The 11730-nt window shown below is 36.4% G+C and overlaps 1 protein-coding gene across 1 annotated transcript in view; it reads left to right on the plus strand.

The window, feature by feature from the left end:
* The window catches only part of LOC115232696 (leucine-rich repeat and calponin homology domain-containing protein 1), a 45160-nt gene that overhangs the window by 32718 nt on the left and 712 nt on the right, over nt 1-11730 (plus strand). The window contains 13 exon segments of the mRNA XM_029802724.1: nt 4296-4440; nt 4959-5191; nt 5576-5712; nt 6086-6301; nt 7038-7071; nt 7074-7192; nt 8245-8366; nt 8564-8707; nt 9151-9551; nt 9758-9909; nt 9987-10124; nt 10221-10298; nt 11641-11723. Of these exon segments, the coding sequence (XP_029658584.1) occupies nt 4296-4440; nt 4959-5191; nt 5576-5712; nt 6086-6301; nt 7038-7071; nt 7074-7192; nt 8245-8366; nt 8564-8707; nt 9151-9551; nt 9758-9909; nt 9987-10124; nt 10221-10298; nt 11641-11723 (2002 nt within the window).

Raw genomic sequence — 11730 nt, forward strand, 5'->3', positions numbered from 1 at the left:
ATAAAATAAAAAAAAGACATTATCTCACGCTCACAATTAATATATAAGAAAAGATCAGCAAATTTTAAAAAATTGCTTACAAAACAATAAATTCTTTATGAGAACTGATAATGAATAAATCCATTACTCTGAGTTTTAGCATTAAATCAGACATTTATTTTTTCCGTTGTAAAGATATTTATAAGAACCGCTTCATGTCTATCATCAACTAAGCTTATTGTGCGTCATCATATCCTCAGGTATTATACGGTAAACCGGCTCTGACAAATAAACTCCTCTATCCATTCAATAGCGGCATTAAGCACATCTATCTTGCCCTAGGGAAATATACACGTCCTATATATCACGTATCCCCCATTCAAATGGATTTATATTTGTAATTATAATTCTGCATTTTGTATCTAAATTTCATACAATACAGATAAGATCGAGCAATATTAATCGGTATAATTCAATTATAAAACAAAAATTAACACAAGACATTAATATTGTGAGATATAGTTTGTTAGGATTTTTTCTAATTTACAAGTGTCTTTTTATTCGTCGCATCGCGATGCAATAGAGACGGCTAGTTAAGATTCGAGGAAATGACCGAGCTCCATTACCATCAAGGCTACCTGTTACAAGAACGCGCACACTTCTTCTGATCGCGTACTTAGATGGAAACCTGAACTAGAGAAAGAAACGGTAGGCAGACGCCGCCAGACGAGCGCCGAAGCGACCGTCTCGCCTAGACGGACATTTATTTCTTCCCGGCCGTTGGCCTTGCATGCTTCAGCACGTGGAGATTAACGTGAAAACCGCAGGGCAGACATTTTCCGCTCAACACGTTCACGCAATTTCGTTCTCCGCTTTCATGCGTTGCTCTTTTTTGCATCAAGTTCATTAGATAAGACAAACGGGTTTCTTAATTTGGACACGATCATTTTTTATTTATACTTCTTAAAAAAAACCATTTTTTAGATAGTTTAATTCTTCTCTTATCGAATATATAATACTAGATTCGAATTTTTTTATTAGCCATAGATTATGAATTTTTTAATAAATATCTTGTTCGAGATTACAATTTGCATTAACATTTTTATAGAAACAAATATATAATACGGCATAATAAAATCTCGATGGCGTTTATAAAAAATTAAACTTTAATTCCAAGACTATAACCGTGATATAAATAATGTTTTTATTTAACGAAAAGGATGAATAATTTAAAACGATGTTCCTTAACCGATCGTATACTGAAGCGTTTATCTTGAATAGGTAAAATCCGTGATAGACAGCAGATGTGTAGGAGTTTATATCAGCGATAAAAGTGCCACGCCCTTTATCAGCAAATAATGTCACTGTGTGCGTGTCACGCAAATCGCGTATCGATCCTCGACTTGGTAGAACCTCGACCTTGGTCCTTGAAAATATTCGGGTGCATCGACCCTTCCTGAAACGTCTTGTACAGTCATCACGAAGGGCATGGCTGTGATATTTATCGAGCGGTCAGTCTGAGTTAGAGACGGAAGTGTAGACATATTTATAATCATTCGCACGCGCAGTTCTGCTGATTCTACGATTCAGCTTTTTATCAGCCGATCGTGAATTTCAAATCAGTGTGATTAACTTCCGTCATGTTGAGCGATAACGCGAAAAAAAAAATGTATAAAATCTTTCGTCATAAATCGAATAAAATCAGTACGATATCCTCATGACATGCATAATGTAACAAATATGTTAGTGCCAATTGATCACCTCTTCATATTATAATTATTCGTATATATTAACATTAAATTTTAATTATTATTACATTTATTTCAATCCTGTATTATTAAGTGCTTTTAAATTTCAAAATAAATCTATTACTCTCTCTTCCTCTTGAAAGCGATAGCGGTATATTTTTATCTTACAATATACAATAGACACATTTTTCTGACGCTTTCTAACAATCTAACGAACGCGCTCAGAGATGAGAGTCACGTTTCTTGGCGCAGCTCCCATGCTTTCACCGATTTTGTTTCTTGCGAAAGGATCTTACCGCAGGAAGAGTCTACCAGCACAATACACGGCTTTAAATTATAATGCGTCATATGTTATCCGCGGAACAAATTCCACAATAGAACGTAACAATATACCAGTCCATGAGGCGACACTCTGCCACAGAATTTTGTCACTTTGCACAAAGAGACGGGCGTTTGGAAGGGAATTCAATATCGCGTGGGAGTTGTTCATGGGGTTGGCAAGGGGTCTTCGTCAGACAGGCCGACGCCCTTGCACCCGATAGACCGTATCCCAACTATTCCAGACCAACAAATACTTAAATTGGATAGAGTATCGATATTTTGAAACGTATTGATTCGATTCGACAAATTTTGTGAAAAAATATTTTTCAACGCCAGAATTATATATACATGTAAGAAACGTTTCGTCTTGAATTATTCATAATAATAATTGCATAATAATAATTATTATTTTAATTAATATCAGATAATATTATAACTATTGAATAAATTGCATCATTACTTATCTTGTTCAACATTTTGATCGTACTCTATACTTTATCCGGATATATATTAGTTTGCAGTGCAAAGAAAATTGAGAGCAAAGCATCGAACTGCCATGAGAGTATTGCGAGTATCTCTATTCACGCCTTGTGTGGTTTCTACCCTATTCGAGAGAATTACTCCTGTTTCAATACGGTTAGTTCGCGAAGAATGTAAGAAACGAGATCGATTAACGAAGTTACATTCGTCAGGGCACACCCTCGGGTTATAGCCGCGTAAATTGCCATAGTTTTTGACGAATAAAGATGAATTATACCTTATGTTACGATGATTTACGATTGATCTTTTTATGATTACTAAATATTTTATTTTATGCGGATGCACAAAAATAATTATTATTTATTAAATACTTGTGATTCTAATTCGCATATAATAAAATAAATGTCACATCAAGATATTTCTTAAATTTATTTCGTTGATGAAAACCGTTGAGCAGAAATTTTGCTCTCAATCCCTTTAAAGGAAATCGCGTATCCTGTTTACGCAACGATTGCCAATTTCCGTTGATCGTTCGACAGATTCAGAACCTGATTCTCTCCCTCACAGATTGGGGTATATTTGGAAAATTTCCGTGAATTAATCCGTCCCTCTCTTTTACAGCCTTTCCCGGTTTGTTTCAAAAAGATACACGGAAATACGTAGATAGAGAATCAGATATTACTAGATATCTCTTTTTACAAAACATGACGTCTATTATGACATTTCAATTTCTTTTTTGTTTTATATTAAATAAGATCAAAATTTTTATATTGCAAATCTGTCCAAGTCCTTGTATCTTAACCATTATTCACCAGCCTTACATTAAGTACTAAGCGATTTAAACGTCAAATGCAACGTCGGATGTAGTATCTCAGTGACCTCGTCCTTTTCTCAATTGTATATATTAAAGGATATATCGAAAGAAGAAAATCCTTAAAATTAGAAAGTAATTTATTTATATCATAAGAATTAACACTTCTCTCTCGTTGAATAAAAATTTATATATATATTACTAAAGAAAAAATTAGAGAAATACTTATCTGTAATGTGTAATTTAGATAAATTGTTTAATTTTTTCGAAAATCTTACACAATTATATAATTTTTTGGTTTTACACACGCATGCGATATTTTTATATATATATTACTTGCGTCGAAAGAATAATACCCGCTCCGTAACCATTCGAATCGGAGATATTTGCGAATGTTTGCAAGACTCGAAGACTGGCTGTTATTGATTAGGAAGAAGGTTCGAAGCCGGGAGCAGCTGAGCTACCCTTGTCCTTTCCCTGCATTTCGAGGCTGTTCGCGCACGTGGCCGTCGCGCCCCATTCATAACAACCCCCAGCAACACCCTAAGACCGCCCTAACCGGAGCACAGCTGTTGCCATGGGAGACATATCGGTACCTTATTAAGACAGTTCGATAGTATTCCCTTCTTAACGAGTTTTATCGGCCAATTGTAGGGGTATAGGGTCATTTATTGCTTGTGCGACGCATTTTCGAAAACAATTTAATTATTGTGGGCTACTTTAATAAAAATGCAAAACTTTGTCAAGCAGAGCGACAATTTTTCATTGCAAATTAGCTTTCAAATTTGCACAAGATCTATTTTTATATCCGTGTCTATCCATAATATAACGAGTGTTTTAATTTTTTATTAAAATTGTGTGCTACATTCCTTGAAATTACATTTCTTTTCAATTCATTCATCGTACTTTTGTCATTTATCATATTTAAAAAATGGAATATTTTCTTTCTGTTACAGATCTTTCAAAAAATCGCTTCAGTGAGTTACCGGAGGAAGTCACGGAATTCCCATTTCTCGAGAAGCTGCACCTTTACCATAATGCCATAAGAATAATCCCGGAAACCGTCGTAATGCTCCAATCCCTGAACTACCTCGATCTTAGGTTTGTATACCTATGTATATATGCCTATCTATATTGACGTTCGTGCGATATATCGCTCTATATCTACATCCTGTTTAATATGACGTAATAGTGTCGATAACAGTTCTCGGAATATTAGAAGAATATATTTTACTGTATGTAGCACGAAATATTATATAATGGAAAATTAAAATATTTTAAAAGTCGTCATATATATTGCGACCATAATTGATCAACTATATAATAACTCATCGAGTAATATATTTTTCGATTTAAAGAAACGAGTTTCAACGCGAAAGACGCATAATTCTAATAATTTTTAACAAATCTATATATATATATATATGTATTTAAAAAAGATATCTTGCAAAAAATATTAAAGATATTAATTTTAAAAAATAAACCGCATAAAGTAATCGATTGATCTATTCGTTCTAAGAAATAAATTTCTTAGAATGAACGTACAAGAAACAATTTTAGTAATGTCCAGGCAAAGTTTTTATTTAAAAAAGAAACAATGTCCTGACGTCTCTCTATAGTCGAAACCAATTGACGTCACTACCTCGAGAGATATGCAGGCTACCTCTCCAGACCTTGCTAGTCGCGCACAACAGATTAGCATCTCTGCCAGATGAGCTGGGCAGGATGACAGCATTGGCAGAACTGGACGCAGGTTGCAACGAAATCACGAGCCTTCCACCTCGAATAGGCGACCTTGCGCGGCTCCGGTCTCTAGACCTGAGGAGCAACTTGTTGGTGCACCTGCCTATAGGTAGGCCCGCCCTTTTAATGGGATTGCGACATTTATAGTAAATGCATTCGTGTTACGATCGGATCCGCGATTAAGAAATTGTATCGATCTGTGCAAAGAAATGGAAGTCTTGCAAAAAAACTTGCTTGAAAATATAATTCTCGGTAAATTAAATCTTGCAAAATTAATGTATTGAATTAATATAAATCAGTTCTAATTAAACTATTTATTTATTTGTTAAACAAGATGAGAAAATTAATTCTAAATAAAAAAAGAAAATTTAGAATAAAATGTAAAAGAATCTAAAATTATTTTTCTTAACGAAGATAATTATCGGAGAATTTGACGATCAATTCTCGACGAGAAATAATTCAATTAGATTTTTAAAACGCAATTTTTACATAGAACTGACGTACCTGAGGCTCGTGAAGCTGGATATTAGCGGCAATCGAATATCTGTGCTTCCGAATGAGATGAGGAAGATGAAAGGCTTGGTGGATTTCAAACTGTCCGACAATCCGCTGACCTCGCCGCCTGCCTCGGTGAGCATTCGTAAACGATTCATTCGTTCGTTTTCACTTAAGAAAGAGGGAGAAAGAGAGTCCGATATATTTTCCTTGACGCACATACACCTACGTTCTTTCCTCAGACCGACGGATTTTAATAACCCGTACACGATATTACTTCATCTGTCGACTACGTCGTTTCCTTTATTCGCAGACTTTTTATATCCTACGAAGTTGATTGGTATACTTTCGAGACTTTATTTGAATTCTCAGATCAATATCTCGACAATATTCGATATCGTTCTGTCGCTGGGAAGATACATAAAACGAACTAAAATATAGCGAACGTCTTTTCTTAGAATATTGATTCGAAGCATTCTAAAGTGGCCGTTTTTATTGCCGGTTTCAGCTATGCATTCGCGGGCGAACGCACATTTTCAAATATTTGGAGAGGCAAGCAGCGAAACACGAGAGAGCCAGAGGTGGTCGAACGCGGCGAGCACCTCTGGATGCGAGAGGTCATGTGACGCTGGATACGAGGTCGCATCGGCGGCACAACATCGACAGCGGGTACAGCACGAGTGACGGCGTCGACAAGCGTTGGTCCCAGGAAATCCACAGCGCGGTTAGTTTCGCCGTCGTTCTCGTGGCCTTTTCTCTATCGCTCCATCTCCTACACACGCTCTGCAGCCACCTCTCCACTAAGCTATTCGGCGAGTCTGTCGCCGAATCGCCCGCGGATCTTTGATCCGAAGATCCAACGTAAATAATGAGTCATATGAATAAACCGGAGCATACTAACGCTTTTGCTTTTAGCGAAGGAAATTTTTGAAATAAAACATATCGTGTGAATGTAAACATTCTTACTTTTCTTATCGAAGAAAATATTGGAAAATACGAATAATGATATTACAACATTTACTTACGCACGTAGTTAAAATAGTTGTGTAAATAAAGGAATATATAGGTAAATGTGCCCCGTAAAATGCGAGACAGATGTTCTATGATAATAATAAAGTATCATATACTTTTGCTTTATATTCTTGCTTTAGAAGAAATGCTTTTGCTTCGTAGACGCTTGATTTGACCAAGAATAATTAGCCCATTTATTCATATGACGTCTTAGAGTAATATTAAAAAAGTTATTTACATTTTTTGTGTGTGTGCAAATCTTTGTATAAATTATTGTGTACAAAAGAAAAAGAAAATTTTTATCTCAGTGATTGCGTTCGATATCTGATCGAATATGATATATGATCGAACATTTTGTACAAAGTACACGAATAAAATTTTTCTGGTACGCGAGATGCATACCGTTCACGATTTTACATGCCTCCTATTTGGCCACCGTTTTCGTGCAGGTGCACGACGGCGAAGTACGTGGTTTGTGGCGGCAGGACCGCTTTCGATAACGCTACCGCACGAGGTAGGCGTGAACGGGTCCTGCAGTGGCACGTCGACGCCTAGCACGATTTCACCCGGAGAGCACACGTCCCTGGAAGATGAGTTGGGCAAGGTAGGCTAATACGTAAGATTATCGCAAGAAAAACTAAGCAATCGAATTTCCTATTGTTTCAAGATACGAGAAAAAGTATTCTGTGAAAGATATATCGAGGTTCACATTTTTTTTTATTTCTTCTTATCAACGAGTACAATTTTTTATCGAGTATGGCAGTAATTGCCATTTAAATATAAAATTCTTTTCTTTATTTTTTACATCTAATAAATAAAAATGTCGATCACCCAATATATTTGTTAAACGATTTATTTACATTTATTTACAAAATTAAAAATTGCATCATCTCTTTAAACAATTACATTTTCTTAAAAATTATCCATGATGGAAAAGGGAGGTTTTTGTAAGATAATAGTACGGTATCACACACATAATATATAATTCTAATAGTAAATTAAAATAGTAGAAAATCAGATATCTGTATCTGCTATAGTTATCGTAGGCACTTATTGTGCTACATTACTATCTAGAGCAAGTGGTTAAGAATATTGGGCCGTACTACAGAATGATGACATGGTCGCTATATTTAGCTGTCGAATAGATCTCAAGTCGAGAGCCACGGCAATGATAGTCGTCTCGACAAGCCGTTGTTGGCTGTCGCTCAAATCTCGTTACAAGACCTTGACCCGATAAAACCTGATAATCACGTTAACGATATTTCAAAATTACGGATACGCGATGCATCAATAATAATATATTAGCATCTGTGTAAATCTGATGTATCCAAGATCGACTTCTTACTGTTTTCATCAATTTTTTACTGTTTTTCTCACGTATTAAAAAAAAAGTTGAATTTTTACTTATTTTTTATTAATTTACTTTGAAATCTACAATCATAGAGTTAATTGAAAAAAATAAATTCTGGGATAGAGAAATAGATAATATTAATTAAAAACTGGTTGAGAATGTTGTCTCTTTTCTAAGTAAATTTAAAATTTTGAGAAATTAATTTATTAAAAATTAAAAACTATTTTTTAATATGTTTAACGCTACTGTTATAAGATATCTTTTATTAGACTAAAAATTAAAGTCTCACGAGAAATCTTTTGCAGGCGATGATATTGCACGATCAACTGGAAAAGAGGAGATTAGAGAGGAGCACATCGGAGAACGGGGCAGACATTAGGAGACCGATGATCTCTGGCCTTCACCACACATCGATTACGCCACCGGGGTGAGTGAAACCTCTCGCTACGATGATTATCCGATCCGCGTGCTTTCCCTCGTAATAAACGAACGCGTCCCTCTGTCGGTGTCTCCCATTGATATTGTGATACGAATTTGTCACGGACACGGTAGTTTACACGTATATACGTAATACTCTTGCATGCGTGCATGTGCATTATCGTGGCTGGCAATCCTTTTTTACAGCCATCTGGAGTCCACACACTTGACGAGTCAGTCGCAGCAGATATCGTCCGCGCAATCGGTACACCCGCTTCAGACTGCGATGAATCCCACCACACTGGTGAACGGCGACGATAAGAGGCCATTGAATCACATACAAACGTACAGGTAACTTTGCTTTGAACCATACAAAGGCTCTTGTCCGTCTGAGTTTATCTCATTCACATTACTACGTTTGCGTTACACTCATCTTACTCATCCAACTGTACTTGAATCCTCCAGACGCGCTCTAGTAGTGCTATGACGAATCATTTGCGTTGAACAACTACAAACAACGCTGCCGTATTAATCTTCTCAAACGTCCAGAGATTGGATATTTGATTATATTTTGATAAAAAATTATTTTTTACTTTTTTTCTAAACTTTAGCAAGTTAGAGGATTAAAGTGTTATTATCATGCTTTCAGTATTTTTTATACATAGTTGTCTTGCTTTTATAATCATTCATATTTGCAAGGATCATATAATATTCATAAAAGTCATTATATCATATTCTCGTACGCTCTATAACGGTACATAAAACTTCGAAATTATAGACTATCTTATTCTTAGGGAGTACAAGGAAGCTCTGAAGCAACAAAGAGCTAACGAAGGTCTAAGCGTGTATAGACCTCGCGAACAGGTGACACCACCAGGAAATGAGTCGCAAAACAACGAGACAGATTCGGGCAATAATAAGGAAATCATTGCTCTGACCGGTAAGCAAATCTTCAACGAGGACAACGCGTTAAAGAGGCCGGTACAGAAGGTCACTCCGTCGCGGATCAACTATCAAAACACGCCGATCATCAACGGCAGCAACAACGAGTACAACAACAAGAACGGAAAATATCTCGAGCAACCTTATAAGAAACCCAGCTCGCCTATTAAAACTTGCAGTAGTATTCTGTCCGCAAACACGAGTCCAGCGCACGCGCCCAGGCTGGTGAAAACCGCTGTCGGTTACGTAGAAGGTGACCATCTATAAATAAAACCAAATATAGGATTACATGATCGATTTTAGATATAGAATCGTTTTTAAATAACAATTACATTTATATAAGCAATGTATAAGAGCATTTTTACATTCTATGAGAATGTAAAATTTCTCTTATGCATTCTATTTAGTAGAAGGAGACTTGATTACACAAAATGCACATAGTATGTCTATCTTTATTAGGCAACAAGAGTCCAAGCAGAAACGGTGGCAGTCCGAAATCTCCGCGATCCGTTACGTGGAACAGTAATCTGCCTGAAAAATATTCCTTTACCATGAGGAGAGAATTCGAACGCGCCAAAGAAGAAGCTGATCTCATCGAACAACTGCGAAATGTAAGTATGACGAAAAGTAGCTGCAATTGTAGTTATATATAACAGTCAAAAAAATACATATTGCATTTATCTTGTAGCACATAGAGACGAGATTAAAGATGGCACTGCCGGAGGACCTCGCACCAGCATTAACGGACGGCGTTGTTCTCTGCCACCTGGCCAACCACGTCAGACCACGATCGGTTGCCAGTATACATGTTCCTTCTCCCGCTGTAGTAAGTATATTTTTTACAACAATTCGTTATTTTTGTGATACACAATTTTGTTTATCGGTGTAAGGACGTCAACGTTTTTTGTTCTTTTTTTTGCAGCCTAAACTGACAATGGCGCGATGCAGGCGTAATGTCGACAACTTTCTCGAGGCGTGTCGGAAGATCGGCGTCGATGAGGTAAGAAACATCGTCAAACTTGTTAATTAGTTTCGAGAAAGTTTGTGCTTCTCTTTCGCTCAAGATATACCATTATGCATGAGACATGCTGTCATCGTTAGCATACATTATGGAACATATAGATCTAGTGGACACTTCTAAATTGACCGAATTATTCCGATGTTTCTATCTTCTGTAAATAATGCGATACGAGAATCACGATAGGTAATAATTGTACTGTATTGATGAATCGTCGAAGAGTAGAATGTAAAAATAAGAGACATAAAACACAAAGTGCGAAAAAATACTCTTTATAAAGCACGATTACGAGTTGACGATGATACTTTCATCAAGTATTGTCTTATTTAAACCCGATCTATCGTATCTGCTTGGTGAACAGTTGGATGAAAAAATTTATCGTACATTACTTGTAACCGAACGTCTGTGTACATCGTAACTAACGCTTCGGCAATAGAGCCGTCATTTCTCGATGATACTTCCAACAACTACTAGTCAGTCCCCGATTTTAATCTGATCTCGATCGAATGTAAACCGTTTTTAAGAAAATGATGAATGAAAAGACGGATATATAAATATTATATAAGAATATAAGATCACGGAGAAGGAAAACAAATTAGCGAAGAAGCTTTAGTTGCATGCGCCTAGATTCCAATCTGCTTTTGTGTCGCTTCTTCGGGGAACAATCTGTATCTCGGCTGTCACTCTTCCTGCCATCATCCGAATGTCTTATCAATTAACATTGATGGGTTCTAACACTATCCTTCTAACACTATCCTATAAACTGTATAAAAAGAATCCCAAAAAAATCTCTCTTCATTATTACATAAAATACTATTATATTGCTCATGGGTTCTAACACTATCCTTCTAACACTATCCTAAACTGTATAAAAAGAATCCCAAAAAAATCTCTCTTCATTATTACATAAAATACTATTATATTGCTTACTTGCTTTCCTGCCCATTCTACCTCTTGATGTCCTTCAATTGCTTTTCTTGTGATAGAACTTTTGATACAATTACAGGATAAACAAGCAAATTACAATCGATTTTGACACGTATTAGAATAAAAATAAACGGATAAGCAAAATCTAAGCTCTATCTCAAAAGTTCTTTCGCAAAAGCAAAAGGTTTCCTTACACGATACGGTGATAAGTTACAGACGGTTATAATAATCGAATAAAATAAATATTCCCCGAAGAATGCTTTTTTTCTCATCGATACAAAAGTAGGGCCTTCCTCGAAGAGGACAAAAATATGCATTTTAAGGCCACGTGAGAAATATTCTCGCAGTGCGGTGACGTAGAAACTGGGACTGAGTAGTATCGTTGTTGGTGTTGCAGGAGGCGTTATTGGACGCGGACGCAATCATGGACGTGGGTTACATGGACGCGTACGGGCTGGAGGCTCTGGCGCGTCTCGTCACCGCTCTT

This window comes from Formica exsecta, unplaced genomic scaffold (genome assembly GCF_003651465.1).
Source record: "Formica exsecta isolate Colony F162 unplaced genomic scaffold, ASM365146v1 scaffold149, whole genome shotgun sequence".
NCBI lineage: Eukaryota > Metazoa > Arthropoda > Insecta > Hymenoptera > Formicidae > Formica > Formica exsecta.